Below are 24,116 nucleotides of genomic sequence, written 5' to 3'. Positions count from 1 at the left end.
TTTTTCTTCAGGGCAAACAGCTGCCTGGATCACCAGAAACTCAAAACCTATCATTACAATCTCATTCTGAGACACGCCTCAAGCTTGTAAATGTTTCAAATCAAAAGAAGAACAATCAAGTACATGGTCAATCATAATTTATTCTTATGCTAAAATGTACAGCATTTTAAAGTAACTGACAAAAGGAGAAAAGTCATAAATACAAGACTGTCATTCTGTCCGATTTTTGTGCACATAGCCAGGTATTTCCCCCCTGTTCTTACCAGCAACTCTGTACAGGTACAAAGGCTACAAAAGAGCAATATAAACAAAAACACAAGTACAAGTTGCGTTTTACATGCAATCCATTAGCTTAGTTTGGTCTATTCACAGGCTCTATTCTTCTACACTTCGGTAAAATATAAATCCAACATTTTATAAAGATAGAAAACAAATCTACAGATGGAATGAAAACGTAGCTTTAAAGGCATTATGTAAAATATCAACTTTGGACTAAATTTATATTTTCTTTATTGTTATTCATCGTTATAATCATTTAGTTCTTTTAAATTCTGCCACACTTCTGGACATTTTGAAATGTTTTAGAATTTTCAGGGTACAAACACTGAGATATGCTTTGTTATTTTGACAGAAGTCAGTCTGCTTTATTAAACAGAAAGCTGCCTCGAGGAGATCTGTTACAAAAGACTTCAGAATTATACATACATAGCAATAAAACCTCTCAAACCAAACAGAAAACAGGACTAAGTTTACATTTTTTTACATTATTAGAATTAACAAAATATAGTTTCATCTTTCTCCCTGTGGAGGGAAACCTAATAAAGGCCAGATATCTTTAAAATGGCTTGCTATTAAGCACAACACTTGTACAGTACTACTCAATGCACTGTCACTAACAGAGACTGAAGCATGCTAGTTGTCACTTTACAAAATAAGTACAATAATTTAAATATACAAAGGCATGAGTATGGTACAAACTAATTGTCAGCACTGTTAGACAGGTACACTGAACAGGTTCAAACAGCCACTAACTCCACTTGTAGCAGGCACATTAAATGGCTTCATTTGAGGCTGCTACATGACTGCAAGACCACTGATGAAATCTCTACCTTTGAGCTCTGAACCCGCCTGCTCTAAAAGACACATCAGAGACACTAACACTAATTAAATAGATTTTCATCATGACGATGTAAGGCTTCCCATTTGGAGAAACAAAAATACTTTTAAACATTAGCTTCAAAGTTTACTCGATGAAAATTTTTGCATTCTTTCCAAGTGCTGCTGCTGGTTTTTAAGTAATAAACAATAACAAAAAGACACCAAAAAAAAGAAGAAAAAAAAAGGCCAGATCAGTGCATCTTCAAACAGCAAAATGCACATGAGAAAAAACAGCTCAGTCCTGCGGTGGGTTACCGCCTGATGAAAGGCCCTTTCAGGGACTGCTTGGACATGCCCGTGTTCATGTAACCATGATGACCAGCTGGAGTGTACACCATGTTGCCATGTGGTGGAGCCTGCATGGGCTGCTGGGGGTATGGCTGTGTTCCCATCATTCCCATCTGCATAGAGTACTGGGGTGACTGGTTCATATAAGCATGGTTGCCATGGTAGCCACTGTTCATCATGGGCTGGCTCATGCTGTAGCCATTCATGGCGTTGAGGGAGGGCATGTTCATAGAGTTGACATTGTAGGCTGGTGCCGGCATGATATTCATGCTCATGTTCATGCGCGGCATGGCGGCCAGCGTCCTGGAAGGCGCCTGCATGGCCACAGCCTGTGGCGGCCGGGCATACATCTGCTGCTGGTGGTGCGACAGCGGGGCCGACTTGGAGCGTGCAGAGATGTGACTCTTGGAGGCCATTTGGGGCTGGATCCGCTGTGATGGCGGGATGCCCATGTTACGCTGTAGCATCATGGTTGGTGGGGAGCTGAGATTAGGGGGCGGGGTCATGGTGGCCTGCACCTGTGGGTTAGGGACTCGATGTGGAGTCTGGGACAAGGACACCAAGCTGGAGTGCTGAGATGACAGCGAAGGGGTGTTTGCATAAGATGTGATGGGGTGTGAGGCCGAGTGGTTGAAAGGCAGCGAGTGAGGGTGGTCAATAAACGTGTTGGTGAACTGCTGCAGTTTGGCCAGACTGAGGCCAGACGACTGAGAGTAGTGCCCGCCGCTGTAATCCCCCTGGTGGTTGATCCTCTCGTACAGGGCAAAGTTTGGATTGCCAGATTCAGGAACATCTGCCAGCTGCATGGTGGTGGTGAAGTTGGTGGGTATGGCACACTGTGCCATGGGCTGCTGCTGGCCATGCTGACTGTGTTGATTGTGTAGGCTATGCTGAGCATGCTGATTGTGCTGGCTGAGCTGATTGTGTTGCAGATGGTGATTGGGGTGGTGACTATGCTGGTTGTGGGGATTGTGTTGACTGTGCTGGCTTAGCTGATTGTGTGGACCGTGCTGATTGTGTTGGCTGTGCTGATTGTGTGGGCCGTGCCTGCTGTGAGAGTTGTGTTGACTGTGCTGGCTGTGCTGGCTGTTGCTGGGAGGCCTCTCCACCACCACGCAGCCCTGCGGCGACTTGACGTTGCAGTGCGGCGGTGAGCTCAGACTGTTCTGCTGAATCATCCCACAGCTGCTGGGGTTGACAGCAGCCATTTGCTGGCTCACGGCGCAGCTGCTCTGGGCCAGGCCACTAGGGGGGATGCTGCCATAGGAGCAGCTGTTCTGGGAGGGGCCTGCCCCACAGATGCTGCCCCCCATGGTGGAGTCGTAGCTGCTGGGGTTCTCGTAGTTCTCTGTGGTGCTCTCAATGCTGCCCAGATCGCTAAAGCCACTGTCCACCACCTGCTGTGAGTGATCTGACACCGATGGCACATCCATCATGGGGCTTGTCTCCATGTTGTGGAGTGAGGGCACTGAGATGGCACTGTGATCAGGGCTGATCTGGGTGTAGCCGCTCTCCAGGATGGAGACAGCCGGGCTGTTAACAGAGCGCACTGACTGACTCGGATGGGACGGCGCAGAGGACAGGGGACTACTGTGGTCCGACTGGGGGCAGTCATCCAGCGAGGTGAGCTGAGGGCTCTGGGCCACATGGGCGAAGGTCTGCAGGCTTCTGCAGGGCTCCTGGCTTTCCACACAGTCCTGGAAAACATTCTCCCGCTCAGTCTCCTGTGTCAGGGACTGAACAGCTTGGGCTGTCTCTGAGTCAATCTCTGTGCAGATTGGAGGATCCTCTCTCAGCATGGGACTGAGTGCTGGCCTCTCTGCCGGCTGAGGAGGTGGATGATCCGGACAAGGACTGGGCGTACTCTCTTCCTCTGATTCAGAGTCTACAGGGTTATCAGAATCTACAGGTGCTATTGAAGCAACTGCTACTGCTTCAGGTGGCGGTTTTGCTACTGTTGTTTCTGTCACTGCCTCCCGGATGCTATCTTCTGCAGCAGCTGGGTCCTCTTCACTACATGGTACTGTAGAAACCTGCTGACTCAACTCAGAGTCATTGTCTTCTTTTGGATCTAAAAAATCTGGGGTGCATTCGGGTGTTTCTTTCGAACTTTGTTCCAACTCTGCTTTGCTGCTCTCAGGTTCTGCTGTCTTGCTGTGACTGTCATCCTCATCATCTGCATCCTGATCCTCGATCTGATTTCTCTGTTCATCTTCCTCCTCATCTTCCTCATTGTCATTCTCCAGTGATACAGCACCCACTACACTGTGTTCCACCTCTTTGGCTGGGGAGTCCACTAAGGGTTCACTCTCATGGTCTTGCTGGTCATCTTCAGGTGGTTCTGGGGAATCGCCTTTGTCCTCAGGCCTGTTGGACATGGCACCAGGTGAGGCGGCAGGTGAGCACACCGGAGAAGCCATTGGTGATACTTCAGGGGAGCTCGACTTCTGGGAGCCATGGTCAGCAGGACTTGGGGGTTCTGAGGGGAGCCTCTCTAGTGTCATATCTGGACTAGCCGAGCCTCTGCCTGCTTTGGTGCCCTCATCTGCGCTGACAAGATCTTGGTCTGGCTCTTCTTTAGCTTCTTCAGTGTGAATGTGATGCTGCTCGGCCTCCATTGGAGTTTCAGGGGGAGTGTAGAGGTTGAGCTTGAAGCCCATCTTTCGTTCATTCTTTAGCCTCCATTTAGGAGGGCCACGTTTCACTCCTTTCGGCCAGCCTTTCTTCCGTTTCACTGGACGGGGTCTGTTGGGTCTCTTAGAGAGGACATCAGCTCCTACAAATAATAAAAAAAAACAATTTACTGTTTTGCCACATATACAGAACAATCTGTATTTATGAGAAATAATGTAGTACAGAGCATTGTTTGCATTAGTCAAGACGCAAATACCTTCATTCCAGTGTTCAAGATTGTCTTTCTGAGCATTTTTCTCCAGCCTTGGACGACCTCTCCGCCGTTTTATTGGTGTAATTGGCGTCTTGTCCTCCCGTTCCTCCTCCTCCTCCTCCTCCTCCTCTTCTTCTTCTTCTTCCATCTCGCCCACTCTGCAGGTGCGCTCCAGCAGGGGCATAGGACGCTCATCCTCTGAGTTGTCAAAAGGCTCGTTCAGCACCTCAGTTGTCTCAGAGATGGTTTCTGTCGTAACGCTGCTGTTTATTCTCTTCCTTTTACGCCCTCTCTTCTTGAGCACAATGGTTCTCTGTAACACAAATACAAGAGAAACCAATGAAAACAGAATGAAACCTCCATCAGAGTTGAGCAGTTTTATAAAGATTGAAAACTAGGGTACTAGGTGGATGACCTCCAAGTGGATATAACAGGAATTCATTCATGCTTTTGTGCTAAATGCAAAATGCTCAAACCGCACTGTGAGACTAAATGTTTGAGCGATGCAGCCTGGTGTGGAGAACCACAAATGAGACAGGCAGAGTAAGCACAAACCACAGTCTATATTTTACATTCTCCAGTTGTTTCCCACCGACTGCCTCCGAGTCCATGGCTCTTCTCTCCAAAATCCTCCACAAGAAGAATGTGAAATCAATACTGTAACTAATGCACTAAATAAACTCCAGCAGCCAGTATCGTTCTTTTCTGGTTTCCACGCTGTTTTCGTTGAAAAGGTCCCCCTGACATCATGCAACCGGCTGTAATATTATCTCCAGCACAAGGGGGCAGTGCCATATAGACAGAACAGATGTGAGAAGCACAGAGGAGGGCAGTAAATTAACCATGACCACTGACAATAGTACAAGGTTTAGCCTGCACAGTCTCGACACCAGCAGTGAAAACACAATCTATTATCTACAGCTGCAGGCACACAGGGAGGCTCCAGATGACAGGAGGAAGCCACTGAACCCTCCACTGACTTCATGAATATTTATCAAACCTTTCCATCTCACCAGAGTACACAACATGGTCTCTAATGAAGGAAAATTTCTAATGAATTGCATTCATTTCCACTTTGTTATAGAATAAAACTCCAGACAATCAATGAGATAATCCCACTAGGGAAAATAGCTCACTTGTGATGATGCAGAAGAAGCATGATTCACATCAACAAGCAATAAAAGTCACCTTTCTCTTAGCTGCAAGCATTGCATGGGCTTTTGTTAGGACCGGAGGTGAGCCATCGGAGTCATCGTCGTCGTCATCAGCATCATCGTCGCTCACTTCCTCCGACTGCTGGATGCGCCTGGTCCAGGACAATGCAGGGCGACGTTCGTAGGTCCTGTAGGGAACCTTACAGTGGACCTTCGTTAGAGGTTGCCTGTTACTGTGAATCATCATGTAGCCCTCTCTCTCCTCTTTCTCCCAGCAACTGGCCTGCTCCTTCAGTCGCTCAGCCTGGTAATTAAACAGACAAGACGCATTATCTCTGGGAAAGGCGCATGCATGGCTCCAGCATCTGAGCAATGAGGCTAATGGGAAAACAAGAGATTGGAATTAACATCATGACAAATGAATCACTGCAGGTTCCTCCTGATAATAAGAACAGCGTCCTGATTGGATGTCTGCCCGTCATGGAGGAAATATTTCCGTTAAGCAACCGTGGAAAGATTGCATTTCATGGAATATTCAGCACTATCAATTATGTAGTGAACTGATTTAGGGCAATGTTGCACAACATTAGATGCCTGCTGACAGTGAGAATGCTTTTCCCATTAATGGCCTCGATTTGAACTCTCCAGCTAATCAAACAAACATCCAATAACAGCATTCTAGTCAAGTGTAAACAAATGCAGAGCGTCCCCTGACTGAACAAGAAAACCTACATCCATCTCTGCCTCCCTCTCCTCCTCAGACAGGACGGCGTTGAGAGTCGTGGAAGGCGTCCAGCGCAGGGCGTCAGGGTCCACATCATTCCGGCGTGGGTTCGCCCTCAGGTTCTCCATGTGCCTCTGAATCAATCGTTCTCTTCTGATCAACACGATCCTAGGTCACAGGGAAAAAAGCCTGTGAGTTCACGCGCACAGAAGAGTGAAGGCACCAGGGCAGGGCAGACAGAAGGCAGACAGAAGGTGATGTGTGGTTAAATACGACCACAAATACAAGCTCTTTGGGACAGCAGGTGCTCCATGTCCTTGGGGTGCTTAACCTGACTTACTTCTGTCAATATTCAGCGGCATTAATGGATACGCTGTTAAAAATACCCGCTGGCCTGGATAAGTCAGACAGCATACAGAAGCAGCAGCACAGGCTGAAGGAGACTGTGGCTTGGAAACTGACCTGCCATCCTGTCTGTCAATCATGCCGAGCTGCTGGAGAGTAGCGGCGATGTCATGTGGACACATCCCAGTGGCCCTGCTTATTCCTTTAACACTGATGTGTTTATCTGGGTGCTTATAAAGGTACTCCAGTATGACACTTTTCCAATATGCCAGGTAGGATAAGCGACCCAGATCTGACAGCGGCTTCTCCGGGGAGCCGGCTTGTCCTTCTTGCCTAGTGAGAAGGTAACCTAAAAAGACAAGATTCAAACAAAAACAAAATGCTTTAGTCAAGCTAGAGGCGGCTGCTGGGTTATTTCACATCGCAATTCAGTCCCTACAACCCCTCCCTTATTGATTACATATTCATGTAAGGATGTGACACTAAACCCTGGTTGGGATTTCAGCTTCAAATAGTATAAAGGAAGGCAAGGCAATCAGTTTTCCTCTCCTTCAACCTCTGTCAGAAGCTATGATACACGCTGGCAACGGCAACAAAGGAGGTTGAAAGATGGGAGTAAAGAGGAAACAAAGCGACAGAGCGAAACAGAGAAGCAGCTGGATGTCATTGCTCACAAGAGACTGCACTTAGGCGAGATAACGAACAAGAAAAAAAAAAAAAACCCTAATACTAATATGTATCTGTGTGTAATTAGTTTTATAGCGGCCCTGTCAAGGGTCATCCATTATGAGCGGCATGAAATTAATTAATGCCTTTTAATGTGCACCCACTACCGAGCACCAAACAAGCAAATCTAATCACCAAACAGTGAACACATAATATTCCAGTAATCATGACAATATTCATTACTAAATCTAAGAAGAAGAGCCTGTGATAACAAACACTTAGCGATGAATATTCAAATAAATTAATTGGAAAAAGTCATATTTCATGCAGTGTCATTTTACAAGTATATTACCATTAATAAACCTATACAAAAGAGCTACTCTGTGTCCTTTGAATTATGATTTGAAAGAGAACATTTTTCACACAGACACCCGCTAATGCTCTGCTCTCAGAGCTACCTGAGACAAAGTGTTCCTCTAATACAATCCAATATAACAGAAAATCTTAATCTAAACAACTTCCAGCTCCAAAGCTACATTTTCCAATAAAGCCTTCAAAGAGCTCAGAACTCAGCTGTGTTCAATCTCCCTTAATCCCTGTCTTTGTTATCAGCACACTCTCAATATCACAGATCCTCTTGCATCTCTGTGTCTCAATGGCTCCCAAAGTGAACAGGAAATCAAATGCTCCATTACCGCCCGCCCACCCCGCGCTCGCTCACTTTCCTTCTCTCTGTCATGCACAAACTCGGATAAAGAAGCAACTCTTGAAAACAATAAAACGCCTATAATGACAAAAAACTGACTGCCTAAACATGGAAATCCACTCAAGGCAGCAACGGTTCTCTTAAGTGGGCCGCAAGGCTTTAAATATTGTATGTGTTGCATTTACTGGACTAAAACATAAATGCAGTACCTACACCTCATCACAAGTCAAAGAGAGAAATGGGGGCTTTTCTTTCTTTTTGAAAAAGCTCGTCAGGCGATGCTTTGGTGAAATGCGTACTATTGGCCATCAAACAATGTATGCAGCCAGAATGCAATGTTTCTCACTCCTAATCTTCAGTGATTGCTGAAGCACTGTACACGAACGCTCTTGATTAGGCTACTTCAAAGCCTTAACCAAATAACAGCACCTTGCCACAAGCTACAAATTCACCCCTTAATCTGAAAGTGTTTGTAAAAAAACCCAAACAACCTCAGTTCAGTGGTCTAAAAAAGCAATAAGGAACTTACTGAAATCAATAAGGAACCTTCCAAATCCTTGCCTTTGGTACTGAGGCATGATCATTATGCAGGAGACATTGTACTTCTGCTGGCAAAGCTTTTCCTGAGGGAAGGAGAAACAGATCAAGTATGTCAGCGCTCTGCTGAAGCTGGCAATTTACCGCACCTGCCATTGTCCTTGTCTAAAGCTGTGCACGGGCACATGAACGCCGCACATACACGCACACATGGGCTGATGAGCTTTCACTGAAAAGTTTCACTCTGTTCTGAATTGCGGCCACAACTAACTAATACTGTATCTTCTTGTGGGTTCATCTGTTAATTGTTTTACTGTCATTAGCTTAATCGTCTCATTTATAAAATGTCATAACGGTCAATAATGATGATGGTCAGTGCGCATCTCATCTGAACAAACCTTAAGGATCATTCACAATGAACAAGCAGCAAAATCTCACACTTCACAAGCTGTACACAAGCATGTTTGGCTAACTGATTAATCGACTCATCCTTTACTGTGCTAAGCTAAATGCACATTACAAAACTGGACAAATAACAGTAAGGTCTTTTGGCATGAGAATCGCCATTCAAAAATGATGTGCGGTGTTCCTTCATTTCCCATATAATCACTCTGTAATTCTTACCTTGGAGAAATAGCCCACAAGATGACAGCCTTTCTCATCATTCTTTGTAAGTATGTAGAAGAGGAAAGGCTCCACATCATAATACAAGGTCTTGTGATCCAGGAAAAGCTTGGCTAACAGGCAGAGGTTTTGGCAGAATAGTTTGCTGACATTTCCATCAACCTAAACACGGAATAAAAAGAGCAAGAGGACACTGTTCAAACAGCCCCCATTTTCTCCGTCCTCCTCCCAGAAACCCATTCAGTGGAATTCTCATGCAGCATACAGTTATTGCTTTATTGCTGTAAAAGGAAGCTGACCTCAAATACGGAAAGGTTGTCCTTTCTGTAGATTTCATTGGCTGGCGGGTGGAACCAGCCACACTTCTTTGTGTGTCTCTGGAGAATGTTTTTGCTTCTCATGTACTTCAGACAGAACTCGCACAGATAAAGCTTTTGTAATCTGACAAAGACAAAAGTGACAGCTGTGGCTTGCACTTCAGCAACACTGATATAAACACTGGAATAAAATGCGGCTTCGGTAACAAAGAAACTGGCATTATTAGTCAGGTAAAAGCAGCACTCACCTTGAATATTCAGGTGGATAAGGCGACGAGTACCAGGTTTGAATCTCATACTTCCCAAATTCAATGACGGCAGGGCATCGCATGGAGTCTGTGCTCATTAGAGACCCAGTTCTCTGCAAAAAGATCGAATAAAAGCAAACAGATAAATGTGCTGAGCCAGATAATTCAGCTTTACTGTGTCTCCAATCACCAGTGCGTAAAACAATAAGGTTACAAAATTCTCAAATAAAAAAACACCTTTTAGAACAGCAGTGCAAAAACATGGAATGAACATGATGATTGGAATAATATTTGTGAAAGTTATACTGGGACTACTGCTGGGTAATTTTGTCACTGCTCAGTTATGCCTTAAATTCCAGTTGATGTTCAGATGTTCAGTCTTTTCCCCAGCTGTCTCACCTGCACGGCGAGTTCCTGCACGTGCATGAACGTCTCAATGTCCTCCTCTGTGACGTGTTCTCTGGACATGGCGGCGAAGTTGGCTCGGGCCTCCTGCTTCACGCGCAGCTCCCCGTTGGGGCCTGTTACAGGCACAATAAGACGACATCAACACATCAGATAAGCACATCAGCGCCAGTTTGTCTGAAGCAGCCGTGGCTGAATAATCTCATAAATGCATTCTATGCAAATGTGCTTATACTGTGAGTACTGCTGCTGAGCCTGTTTGAGGCCGTGTCTCTGAGGAATTTCATAATGTATCATCTTTGCATGTTTATATGAAAATCCCTAATGTAATGAAGTGAAACTAAATCACTCTAATTGCGTAACTGCTTTCATGTGCTTAGTCATCCACCAAGACAGTTTCCCATGAATGAAGAAGCAGATGCGGCGAAGGGAGCGAGTGTCGACATGAAAAGCAACTGATGTTGGAAAGCAGGCAGTAATTTTATGAAAGACATCAACACCATGACTTAACCACCAAAACAAAAACCCATTACAAGTGGACGTGAAGCGTCATTAACATATTTATGGAAATGTGCTGTTTGGGGTAAGTACTATTTGTGCACCATGTTGTTTAGAGCTGCTTGAAACATATATCCATTTATTTTTCCTGTGTTTTTTTTTTTTTTTAAACTGTGACTCTACTCCTAAAGACAGTGAAATGTAAGGGTTACTGCACTTCTGGCTATAATCATCATGTCAGGTCTGAGTCAACTTGGGTGGGTGAATCACTGGGTTGTATGTGTCTAATGACCGCTGGAAGTGAGGTTGAGTGGAGACAGAGATTTCGAGAGTGAGGGTGGGATGAGGAAGAGCGCTGATGTGACTGCAGCCTCTACTAGGTAGAGACCACAATGTGCGCACACTATTTCAGAGGGTCAAGGACAGAGCAAGGAGCAACATGAGAGAGTTAGTGGGCCATGCACTATGACAAAAGCCAACGGACGAGAGGATGGAAGCCACGTGAACTCCGCAGCCAAGTCAAAACGCAACGAAACTGGGTTAAGAAACTAAAAGAATTCAAATTAGGCAGAAGATTAGTAGTCTGTTAGAATGTTGAGGGTGTCTTCTCAAAGAAAAGATTAGCTCTAGTCTAGAAAAAAATAACTGCGGGTATCAAGCTGTTAAAAAAAAAAAAATGAAGAAGAAGCTTAAAGGTGTGGAGACGCAGGTCTTGGCTGGAGTTTCGAGCCTTGCTTACCATGATTATTCTCAGGCTTAATTCTTCCGTCTGTCAAGTCTCCCTTTCCTGGTGAGGGGGCTCCCTTCTGAGGGCTCACTTTATACCTCAGCCTGCCTAGTGTCCTGTGCTTTTTAAGGAAGGGATTACGTTTGAAATGACTGACCATCTTAAAAGGGTGTCCTCTGGGTCGACCCGGCCCAGCAGATGTGGAGTGTAACCTATTTTTATTAAACTCATTCATTCCAAGGCGCTGGGCCCCTGTTTTGGACGCATGAGGTGCATCCTGCTTATGATGCATGCGCTTAGGCGGCGCGTAGCAAGGTAGTCTCTTTTTCCGCGACTGTCCCTGAGTAGTATAAATGTGAGAAAGTCCGTCAAATAGTCCCTTAAGTTGGCTGCTATTGCAGAGACTACTCAGGGAAGGAACACTAGACTGGCTGGAGGAGCTCTGGGGAGAATTAGCAGAGGTGGAGCTGCTGGACACTTGCGAGGGGGGGCTAAGTCCCGGCAACGTGGGAGCGGGAGGAAGTGCAGAGGACGAGAGAGTTATCTTTTGGGTGGCATCAGCAGCAAAGGCAAACGGCTCTGGTGGCTTGGACAGTTTGGGCGGACCCTTGTCTCTAGAGCTTAAATGTTTGGCGGGCGACTCTATGGCTAGAGCTCGCGAGCGACGGCCCACGGGGGAAGGGGTAAAGAATTTGGAAAGCCCATCAATAAGCCCTTTGGTTTTCTTGTTAACGGTGAATGTAGTTGGGGTGGAGGTGGGCGTGAGGGGGGGAGTGGTGGTGGGGGTGGAAGTGGTGAATTGGGTGACGTCGACCGCACAACAGGGGTCTGCAACAGCCAATCTGTCTCTGGCGTCCTTCACAGATGCAGCATGACCAGATGAAGGTGTGGAACAGACGGTAATCTTTTGACCCCTACCAGGTGACCCCCTTCCTCCAAGTGCTACCATGGAGCCGTCACCACTGGTTACAGACCTGCCGGGACAAGAAAAGCAAAAATTTTAAGGTGCTTGTAAATAACTTTTATTTCCATTTTATGCTACTTTATGCTTATATTGAACTAGTACTTTTTACACCATTGCGTACAATTATTATTACAGACAAAAAAAATACTTTCTAAAACACGATGCAATATATTATAAATCGAAAGCTTGTTTCACTTGACATCCCATAATCTTCATCTGTTATGATAACACTTTACATGCCAAAACCAGAAACACGAAACATCGCACACAACAACAGTAGGTCAACAAAAAGCTCAGCCTGTAAACTGTCATGGGTGTTTGGAACAAATGGCTGTGGTTAATAATTTCACCGCTGGGTTTGTTTAAAAACGCTCGGCTTGAATTCTTGCGGCTAAGTCGCCACGCTCCCAGATCTTAGCAATTAACCGGGAGATGAATACAATGTTTTTATTACAAATAGGAACTTCCCTTTAACAAACAGCTCACGTTAAGATTGCCACACACTTACATTCTTTGTTTGAGCTTATTTCTGGGCCTCCCGATTGGCTTTGCATATCGACGTTTGATCTGATCGGCCTTCTTCTGCAGCAGTTTCTTCCCATTCTCCTTCGGCCTGCAGACTTGGCAGATCCAGGTTCCTGGAGGGTGTCCAAACACAGAGAGTACCGTTTGGGTGGGTTCATCAATTCAGAGGACATACAGTACATTCATCTGAAACATTTCCTTTAATACCGAGAGCTGGCGAGAATCCCGCCAGCTCACAGTGACAATCAATTACTCAGCACAAAGAGAAAATCCATAAGAAAAACATTGGGTCAATTCTCTGTCCAGTGGAATAGACTTCATGTCAGCTTGTTGAGCAAAGCTATGTGACTTGTATGAATTGCCTGCCAAACGTCCTACTAAAGTATGTGCACCATCATTACAAGCCTCGCTGTGGGGTCAGTACTGTAATCCAGAGATAGCAAATCTCCCCGGGGATGCTGAAATAATTTGATATGCATGCAAAGCTCCTAATAAGCCTCCGCTCTCTCTCTGCGTACTGACTGACAGCCCCAAACGGCCATCTGTGAAGAAAAGGCTTTGAAATGACAGCAAAGAGGGAAACAGAGAAGCCAGACAGTGTAAACACCTCACCTTTTGGCATTCTTGAAAGCGGTGGGTCGCAGCATTCCATGTGAAAGCCTCGATCGCATGAGTCGCAGAACAGCATCTCATCCTGAAAGAGAACAGCAGGCATGTGTAAGGGACGTCCCTGCTGCATACATGTAACACCCCCCGCCATTTAAAGTCTTTGGGTAAAATAAGCCCAATCATTCACAAGAGAGGCTTTTACAAATCTGAGGGAAAACCAACAAATCCTCAGGGATGTGCAAAATGAGATCTACCTCCAAGCCAACAATGCTGACAATGGTGTGTGTAAAGATGTATGCAACATTATACTTACAGCATTTTTCCCCTGTATTCGACAGGAGCTGCAGGTTTTGCATTCAATACACTGCCATCGTAATCTCTTCACATTTGAGGTTAATTCGGGGGAAAACTTCAGACATGATGGATGCCCTTCAGAAGGAATTGAAAAAGCGTATTAGCATATCACATTTTTACCAGCGTCATCACAGAGCCAGAGACAAGGCTTTCTATTTATTCACACGGTAAGGTTAAATATTAACATATTGCCTCATCAAAAACAATAGTGTGCCTGTATGTCCGCAACACTTTTTCCCCCCCCTGCCACAAGTTGTGTCTAAAAACAGTATGATCAAACATCTGAGCCGCTAATTACAGATAATTTGATCTTAATGAGGCAGAAACAGTAGCAGCACTCATTCTAATGGAAGCCGATCCATGAATGTCATGTAAAAGCTTGCCTTCTCCCTCACCCGGCTCCCTCTCATGGTTGTAAAACAGCTGTTTTACAGTGAGAGCACAATTTGTGTACACTACGAGCGGTTAATGAAAACCACCTCGACGCTACTTAGTCAAATTTGAGCTATAAAAATGTCACCATGAGAACAATTCCTTACGGCATTTAAAATAATTGTTCAAACATAAATGACTCCTTAGCAGAGGTAATTTTACAGGGGGGGTTAGCAGTTTTGTCTGTAACAAAAGCACGGGAAGGGAAATGCCACCAATCTGCAATGGGAAAAGGGTTGATCTTTGATCCACTGTGCCTGGCGTGCTCTGTAAGAAGAATCTGAATTGAGGGAAAATGACTTGGATGATTTCAGATTCTAACAGCCACTTACATGGAGCATCTGCCCTTCTTAAGCCCACTGAGGGTTGCAAGCAATTTGGATCCCTTCAGCCACTCAATTTGAACATTGTTCTTCCATTAAATCCCTTAAAGGGAAGTGAAAAATGCAGTGCAAGAATGTCACATCTGCCTAACCAACGCTGAGAGGTGCTGCTACCAGGGCTGGGTGATAAGATAGTGTACTGCATATTGTGAGATGATAGAAATTTGTCGACAAGCGCAGATTTTTCAGTAACCTTTGCACCGAGGTAGCTTTGAATTCTCTGGGTGGATAAGGTGATTGCAGGAAATTCTGCAAATCAGTGAGCAGGAATGCTTTATGAAAATATTGGATTCGCAGGGTTTTTGCATCAGTACGATTTTTCAGGCAAAAACAGACATTTTCATCTTTACATTATATATTATTATTATATAAACATTTGCAAAACTGAATTTCCAGAAAATATGCTATATCATGCTATAACCGAACTCAAAATAATATTATAAACAGTAAATATGATTCTAAAGTTACCATTTCTCATTATGACAAAGTAGTAATTTAATATTATTGTATATCTATATATCTAATGACTCTAAATATTATTCAAAATCATTTATAACATACCGCCCACCTCTGTTCCTCATAGAAATTTATACTGTTGCTTGGGAGCCTTTGCTCAGTTTCGTGCAGACTACAGTATGGTATAGCTTGCGAGAACATTGAAAAACGGAAGCAGTACACAAGGCAACTTACCACTGCTCCCACAGTCTGCACAGGACAGCAGCTCTTCTGGCCGCTTGTCCCGATTTGACTCTTTCGTTCCAAGACAGAAACTGCATATTGGGATGGGGTCAACCCGGAGCTGGGTGGGAACACAAACAGAGACAAACTGTTTAAAAAACAGAAATGGGCACAGGCTGTGTATGAAGGGCCTGAAAGCCTGTTTGGTTTTGGACATTTTATCCTGTCAGGATGACTGTAGACATATTGTTGGTTAAAGCAGGATGATTAAAACCAGTATGTGATTTAATGAAACGGCCAGAAAAATATTAACTAGAAGCATAAGCTCAGAGAATGAGAAAAAAGAGAGTTGACTTCTCACAGACTAGAAATGAATAATAAATGAGTCTCATCCTCAGAGATATGCTGCGTTTTGAGATCCACCTCCTTTATCCATTACATCTAAATGGGTAAGTGATCTTAGTAATCATAGTTTAAGGGCTTAATCCAATTCTTAAAGCTTACACTCCAGCCTGAAAGGATTAACCAGCATGTAATCAAATTACCTCAATAATAAAACATGCTCTCATTGTTACAGCCATGATCCACTGTAAATGTTGCAAGTCTCAGAACAAACACTCATTTAAGGGCTTACGGTTAAGTTCAGAAGAAGTAAAATATCAGCTCAAGGTTTAAGAGGATTTACCCATTGATCATTCACAAGCAAGGGAGGCTGACTTCACAAAGGAAAACTTAGTGTCACTTCTTCATAAACCAGCCAGTCAAAACTCAACCAATCTCTGGCAAAAAATCATGACCAGACTAAACTGAGACTGACGTAATGTGGCTTACACAAGGTGCCCCTTAAAATATGAGATCATATACACAAGCCTCTGGAGGAACATCAAACAAACTGCTGCCTTCGTCCCTGCCTGGGAGGAAGTTCTTAACGGAAAATAACACTCACAGGGTGCGACCATAAATAACCCACCTGATCATCACTTTACACACCAAGGCCTTGTCAACTGACTGGAGCTTTGAAGGGCACTCTAGGGATGCCCATAATTAGTTACTGGTTTCTATGACGCACATCAGCACCCTGATCTCAACGAAATTTGCGACCTCCTAATGACCTAAGGAGATCTTGTTTTTATTGTTGTTTTCATACGTCATCAAACACAGACATATGTCATCAGGAGCATCCTTTCCACCTGCCACACCATCCAAATAAACCCCAGGGGGAAATGCAGTGGGGATTTGGTCATTGTTCCTGGCTGTTGTAACAATTAGTTGTTACGGTGAGGGGGAAGCAGTTTACCGCCACATCAATGATTACTCTATTTTCAAACCCGCCAGGTCAATATTTGAAAGCAGGCACTGGCATTAGGAGCCGACTGCTGCTCACATAGCTGTTATTACAGGCATGAAAATACTGAAATGCTAGTGTGTGATGAGGCTGCACCTGTAGGATCTAACGCTGTGGCTCAGAGGTAATCAGTTTTTTCATATTGTCTCGTTATGGAAGAAAAATAAAAACTGACCAGGTCTGCTACTGCAAACAATCTTGTTGAACAGGCTTGGTGACATGTATTCTTTATTCTTTATGATTTAAATGCATGTAACTAGCGCAACACTCAGCAATTCAGATAACTGGTGTGGAAACACAACAAAGTGTAGCAACAATTTTGAGAACTGATTTATTGTTTAGCTACAATTAGCTACCGCTGCTGTTCTCAAATTTGATGATTTCTCTATCTTACTATCATTGTAAATTGAATATCTTTGGGTTTCAGACTGTGGATCGAACAACAGAACCAAATCGAAGACGAGAACTTTGGTTGTTAGAAACCCGTGAAGACCTTTTTTAATTACTATTTTCTGAGACTGTACAGACTTAATGTTGATTGAAAAGATGGATCAATAATGAAAACAATCATTAGCTGTGACCATACGTATACTCCCAATGGGCTCATCAAACTTCAAATCACATTTGCTCAAGGCACAAGGATAAATGCATAAATGTTAGCTTTTGTCCCTGATCACAAGACACTCCATGTTATTATCACTTCTAAAAGATGCAGCCAAAAGTATTGGAAAACAAAGCCTCAGTGTTGTGATTGCTTAGAGAGGTACTACTTCTTGTTCATGCACAAAAGTGCATCTGTGTCATTGCCTGCAGAGACTAACTGAAATCAGCGAGTAAACAGTTTTCTTAAAGGCCTTAAAACACAGATTTAGAGCTAAAAAAACATTATGAGTCTGATTTCTTGAAGAGAAGTATAGATACAAGCAAGAAAATGAATGTAAGAGCTCAAAATTAATAAGACATCAGTGCTAATATGCAGCCTGTGCATACTGCTGATGAAATGCTCAGAGCTGATAGGCAAGTTTTTTTCTTTAATAAGTCTTCACTTCATAACATAGTCTCTACTGACTGAGTCATAAAGTCTAATCCAGGAACTGGAGAATTAATTTCCATCAGGAATATTCTTAGGCCTGGTGATTAAAACCAATAGCAATTTGCAATCTGCACAGCACAAAAAAAAAACTGTGAAAAATATGAGAAACAAACACAGCTGAAGAGATGCTGATGATTTACTTGGGGATTCTAAATTAAGTACATTACAGGAAATTATGCTGCTTCAAAAGAGCAGGCTGTCCTGAGTGAGGGGGTGGGGTCCTATTAGAAAACTGCTGGTAGAGAGAGAGAGAAAGAAACAGAGAGCGAGCTCAAGTGGTTGCATAACACAGCAGGGGAAAAAAAAAGAAAAAAAAAAGAAAAACTCTCATTCCTTGCCTTTGTTCCTGCCAGAGTCTCTCCAGAATCTAATAAACTCTAAACCAAGACTGCTCTTTTTTGTACCTCAAAGTATCTTCTCCCTTATTCTCAACACACACATGCACACACACTCGTTCTTCACCAACTGAACAGGCAGAGCTGTCTCATCATTTGAAGTGCACGGTAAACCTGGACTGGGCTAGGTGATGTCATCAGGCCGGGAGCAATAGGTTGAAATGTTCCAAATGGAAAACAGCAGGCCTTCTTAAGCTATGAGAACCATCACAGGACACTGTGTCTCTAAACAGTTCTCAGTTTCACTCTTGGCCTGACCACAGAGACAGTCACAGTTGTGGCTGCAGTATCAAGGTGTCGCTTCCTGATTATTCACTGTGAAACTGGTGGGGAGCCGAGTGACATCTCTATAGCCTGATGCTGTTAGCCACTTCAGCTGCATAAACTGCACATAAACTATTAGACCACACTTCATCCTGATAAGCCTCGGCGCACGATCTGCAGACATACTTCGCAGTAAAATATCTAGATGACTGTACACTGCACACACGCAATGAAAACTATTTTCCATGAAACACCATCCTGCGTCTGGCAGTGTCTTGAAATTGTAAGGCAAGTACAAAAATGCTGTCATTTTGTGTGACAGCATGTGTGTGTTGTAGCTAAGCACCAGTATTAGAGAAACAGTCTCTGTAAACTATAAACCCTCCTCCTGTGGTGCCAAAAGCAGCGGAAACAATGCAACCTGGAAGTTTGTTTATATGGTTTTATTTCCTCTCTGGGGCATCTCAGGCAGCACAAAGGTCATAATAGCTGCATGGAGTCAGAATATTCTGTCCTACCACACATACTTATAGCTGCCATTTCTCAGCACTATTTGTGAAGACTAGTTTATGCTCATGCCCTTGTAAATTACCAATAAAATATCCAAAGTCTGTTCACTAATGCTTTGCTACTCACAAGACAGCCAGTCACATCCCCTAAGGTCATTAGGCTAGAGTTACATAACCTGTGGGAAGCCTACAGCAGACTGCCTACCACACACAGTCAGCATGACTTTCTGATTATCCAAGCTTTCTTAATATGGAGACCAAAAGCAACACAGCCCTGAAAGGACACACTCTAGATGGCGTTGTTTCTGACCTGCCGAGAAAGAGTCCCAAAGATTAAGACCACAATTGTAAAATTCCTATCAAGCAAAAGTGCAGGCTGAAACTTTCTGCCACAGTCTTGGTAATGACAGGGAGGTACGATCCTTTCAAGCTCTTAGTTCCTTGTTAAACAAATCTTTAGAGAATGCTTAAGTTGGAGAAGGTCAAAATAAATAACATTAATATTTATCATTAATAACAAGAATACTTTGGCAGGAATTTTAATATTGTGGTCATTGGGATGTTCCTTTGGGTTAACAGCAGCATGTGACAGACCAAAGTCCAGGCTAACATGGGGGTAAGAGCGAGCAAAAAAAGAGTGAGAATGCAGAGGCCAAGGTGTGTGTACCTGGTCTCGCTCATGGGGGAGGAGTGTCACTGATGACAGGACCAAGGGGGAAGCACTTGGACACCTGGAGCCCCTTCCCTCCACACTGCCATGGCTGAGCTTGTACCGCGGGCCATTTTTTAACAACCTGCCGTTGTTAACCGACCGCTTGGCCGCCAGTCGTAACCTCTGCCGGAAAGCAGGGTTATCAACAATGTTTGAGAGGTCATCCTGGTTCCTCAGATATCTCTCAATGTTCTTTAGTGAGGAGCCGTGGGTATCATCCAGGCCCTCGATGGCCCTCTTAAGTATTTTATTCCAATCAATATGGCGCAGATCGCTCGAACTCCATATAGATTCCTTTGATGGCACAGATACATTTGCAGGCGGGATCGATCCAACCCTCCCGGGATTTCCTGGGTCCTTGTAGGAGGCACTCCCCTTATTCGTAACTTTGAGAATAGAGCCATCATGAACACTTAATTCCAACTGCTCAAGGACGGTCTTCTTGTCCAGTCCATGCGACGTGGCCACCGCATGACAAATTCTCTCCTCTGAGGGCCTCTGCTTTTGCCTTTTGATTTTCTGTATTGCTTCAAGAATCCACTCCGTGTACAGAGGGTTTGCAAGTTTTACCATGGTTGAACAATTAGACTCTCAAAAATGTGATCCATACAGATTCCCCCTTTCTGCTGCTGAACACTGGGTACATCCACATCCTTACTAAGGTCAAAAAGTTATGTTCCACGCCAGCATCCACATATTTCTTCTTAATCCTGGGTATCTGACATTGAACTTGAGGTAAAGTTGGCACAAATAAATTCCACAATGGTAGTTACCAGCTGACTTGGAGCTTTGTTTATTTAATCCCAGTTCAAATCTAAAAGGGAAAAAGAAACAAAAAAAAAGGTCAAATACATTGTAAATTACAACCTTGACTGTAATTATTATTATTATTTTCTTTTTTACATTCTACAAACTAGCTTGTAGGATGTTGAATGCAGAGGCTAGGCTAGAGGAATGCAAGACTTTTAAGATGTGTTAAAACATGAAACACAGATGGATAAAAACAGATGCAGGAACTGTCATGGTTGCCAAAGAAACTCTAGCGACTTAATCCATCGTCTGACACCATAATCCACACACCAAACCAGATGTGCATTTCAAAAGAGACTATTTTGCACAAAGTTTTCACACAATGTCAGGTAACGTTAGCTAGAAACTTCTACCGAGTTGCGGAAAAGTACAGCCTCCTCGACAGATAAACATTTTCGGTTTCAGATTCCTTGGCGACGTGAAGGGGTAAAAAAACCTTACAAGTTAACATTTATTTCTGCAGCGCCCAATTTCCAAAATGTCACCGTAACATTTCATAGTCTAACACAAACGAACTGACTAAAATCACAAAGAAGGAGACCATACGTAAAGTTTAACCGTTACTCGTCCGCACGCGACTTTTGACAGCTCGACGTCCGCCAACGACAAACCGATCAGCGCGAGCGTCGTTAATGACAGATGTATAATCAATGCTCACTTCCTGACAGCTGCCGTTAGACCTTTGAGGCACGTCTGCAAATAACCACCGAGCCGTTTCACGAAGAAAGAAACCGGTAATAAGTACGTAACAAACCTAGAGTTGTGTTCCGCTGAGTTAAGCAGATAAATGACAGTGTTGCCAGCATTACTGATGTCACCTAAACAGTCGCCATTTTGTTACAATGTTGTAGTTTACATGAATCCGACATGACGCTGATTACAATCCAATGGAGCCTCATTAAACCTTACCTACACTAATGTGCCCTCCCTAGCAACTTCAATATTGGCTGTAAAGACAAGATCCGATTTCTGGTTTGATAAAGCACATGTCAATCTTTATGTATGAGCTCACTCTGAGAGGCATGGCACTGGCTGTATGATCTGTCACTTCACTCAATTGACCCGCCTCTTAAGGTGCCTTCAGTGATGAATTGATATCATTTACCTTCAGCATCCATAATATTCAAACTTACAGTTTTAACCGGCGCCACGGGATATTATTTAGTTATAAATACATCGTAATAGGCATAAACCGACTGAGCAACAATATAATTTCATAAATATTTAACCTCATATGCAAAGCGTTTAACACCGGCCCACCTTTACTCGGATTCCTCCTTGAAACAGTTGGTTACACTTGAAAGTGATTCGGAACATTTTAGACTTTAATTGGCTGTTTGTTAAATCTATCATTTCTTTGCATAAACCTGCAAAGGCTCAAAACGCTGATTTTTAAAGTGAAACACATTTCATATATAATCGTTTCGCGGTAGCACATTCAAGACTCCTGCAGGCTAAATATGTCTAAGCTATCGCCACCCCCCTCCTCCTCCTTCTTCTTTATCTTTCTCCCTTTTCATTCTTTCCCCGAGAGGAGACGTAATTCTCTTGATATTTAACATTTAAACTACGTGACGTTAAACTGAAGAAAAGGTGGGGGGCGATAAATAAAACGATCCGCTGAGCTAAAAAGTACGAATTCTGCTCACTCCACGTCTGCCAGCGAAATTATTAACGTCCTGTGTTGAGCTGTGCAAGGATGGCATGACCTCTTTATCACCATTAACTATCAAATATCTCCAATGAGGGGAAAACATAGCGAGCCCTGGAGAGAATAAAGATGTTCAGAGGGGAATACAAGTTAACACGACTGCTGGTGGAGTAGCCGCTTCATCACCGCTTCTAAATTATGTATCGCTAGTTTCTTTAGCTCCAATTTCTCTGCTTCAGCTGCTCTCTCGTTTTCCATATTTTACTAGGAAATGATACACAGCCTGCTTGGATATTTTTTTTAATTTTTTTTTTTTTTTTTACACGGCGTTTTGTTACATGTTACACAAACAGACCGACCTATGTAATCTGCCGCCGCCTTGGGCGAGAAGGCACAACAAATTAACGACCAAGTTTCATGCAAGGATGAACATATAACTTGTATGAAAGAGAAAGAAGAAGAAGAAGACGAACAAGCACAAGAAGAAGAGGAAGAAGAGGGTAAAAACGAGGGCACAGGCTACCGTAAATATTTGCTGGTAGTTTACCTCTTCAAGTTTTCCCCCCCTTCGGATACTCCTCTTCATTACCGGGGAGACGTCGAAGGATAAATGTACAGCGACATATCCGAGCGGTTTCGTGGGATTTGCTCTCTTAAAACGAAGGCTGAAAAGCTTGCGCCGAGACATGGAGAGGACCTGATAACAACTAATTGAAAGGTTAATCTACATAGCAGCCTGTGACAAAGTGGTACCCTCCCCCTTCTTCTTCTTCCACTGTAGACATCCCTACTTCAGTGTAGTGGAGCGGACCGTCGCCCCTTTAGTGCGCTCTTACAATGATATTGTCAATTTCACTCCCCCCCCCCCCCCTCACCCCTCCATCAACATGTCCAGTGATGAGCCAAGAGAAACATTTTAGCCTTCATATTTTTTTTGGCGGATCAGTCTCGGCAGGATACATAACACCTTTTTATGCCATAACACCCCCATTAACATGTATTCCCTATGGGCATTTTTAACTTCCATTGATGTGCTTTAGATAGGAGCTCAGCTGTGATTGATTTTGACATAAACGCATAAATTCAGACTTTCATTTAAAATAAAAAAAAAAGGGGCTAAATCTTACACTGGCTCATACTACTGAGGGCAGTAAGGGATGTTATACACCAACACCGTAATCTGCTAATTAACTTCAACATGCCTAAGGAATAGCAATAGTTGTTAGCAATAATGTAGATCATTAAATTGTCAGTCTTTAGATTTGCGCTCCCCTCGCTCATTCACCAACTCTTTAGCAGCATTATGAAATGCCAGAAAGCTCATTTTTCATGCGGTAATACAGATGTAATTAGAGAGATAATTGGTAACTTCCCATCAGATTATAAACACATGCTGTACTGTACAGGCAGCTTTAAAGAGAGCCCGAATGAAAATATTTAACCCTTCAAAAGAGACATATTTGATGTGTAATTTGATTTGCATTCATTTAATTCACGTGTTAATTGTCTTGTCATTATTCTGCCTACATCAGACGCTTTCCCTGTTACCTTGATGACCTCACTGACGTTTTCTGTTTACCTGTACGCCTGTGCCTCATTTTCAGTGTGAATATCATTCAGTCCCACTGATAATCTGTGGTAAATACAAAAGTTATTTTATGGGAGCCACTGCTGTAAAACGTTGTAAAAGCTGGTGAAATGTGGATTAGGGGGGTGGGTGGGATGGCGCTCTGATTTTGATGCGTTTAGGACTGGTGTCATGATGGAGGCGCTGACCAAACCTGCCTGTGTCTGGTCATAATGAATGCCACCCTGGGCCCCAGCAGGTCCTCCACTGCTGCATGGGTCCAGGGATAATTTGAATTGGAGCATGTGCCATTGCAATCTGCCCATCCCCCTCCTCAATCCCTGCCAACTGCCACACTGGTGTTCACAAACACTGCTGCCCATCTGCGGGGCAAAACACTGGCCAGGGCCCCAGTTACTCCTTTGCTTACATTCGGAAGAGAAATATATTCCGGTCATGAACTCATTTTAGGAGGCAAATGTAACAAAGTTCTTCCTCTTCACACTTCAGAGTTGTTAACAGCATATTTAACTTTAAAGCA

General features: G+C 43.7%; 1 protein-coding gene across 9 annotated transcripts; it reads right to left on the bottom strand.

Moving 5' to 3' along the window:
• Nucleotides 1–120: 120 nt before the first annotated feature.
• On the bottom strand, nucleotides 121–22,829 carry kat6b (K(lysine) acetyltransferase 6B). Of its 9 annotated transcripts, none has more exons than XM_046376336.1 (17): nucleotides 22,532–22,829; nucleotides 19,503–20,361; nucleotides 15,242–15,350; nucleotides 13,696–13,811; nucleotides 13,386–13,467; nucleotides 12,757–12,886; nucleotides 11,297–12,258; nucleotides 10,054–10,175; nucleotides 9,655–9,767; nucleotides 9,389–9,530; nucleotides 9,090–9,251; nucleotides 8,458–8,551; nucleotides 6,674–6,905; nucleotides 6,220–6,379; nucleotides 5,522–5,791; nucleotides 4,337–4,646; nucleotides 121–4,222 (listed from the first exon to the last, which is right to left on the bottom strand). In XM_046376336.1, the coding sequence occupies exons 2-17, from the start codon at nucleotides 20,118–20,120 to the stop codon at nucleotides 1,410–1,412; spliced, it is 6,435 nt and encodes a 2,144-aa protein (XP_046232292.1). In that variant the 5' UTR covers nucleotides 20,121–20,361; nucleotides 22,532–22,829; the 3' UTR covers nucleotides 121–1,409. The 9 variants fall into 9 exon arrangements, with proteins under 9 accessions (XP_046232292.1, XP_046232286.1, XP_046232293.1 ...); XM_046376330.1 differs by having other exon boundaries at nucleotides 22,556–22,829; XM_046376337.1 differs by lacking the exon at nucleotides 22,532–22,829 and adding an exon at nucleotides 21,267–22,471.
• Between the last annotated feature and the right edge of the window lie 1,287 nt (nucleotides 22,830–24,116).

The sequence above is a fragment of the Scatophagus argus genome, chromosome 21 (assembly GCF_020382885.2).
Source record: "Scatophagus argus isolate fScaArg1 chromosome 21, fScaArg1.pri, whole genome shotgun sequence".
Lineage (NCBI taxonomy): Eukaryota > Metazoa > Chordata > Actinopteri > Scatophagidae > Scatophagus > Scatophagus argus.
The sequence above is the reverse complement of the archived record's forward strand: the minus strand, read 5'-3'. Positions and strand labels throughout refer to the sequence as shown.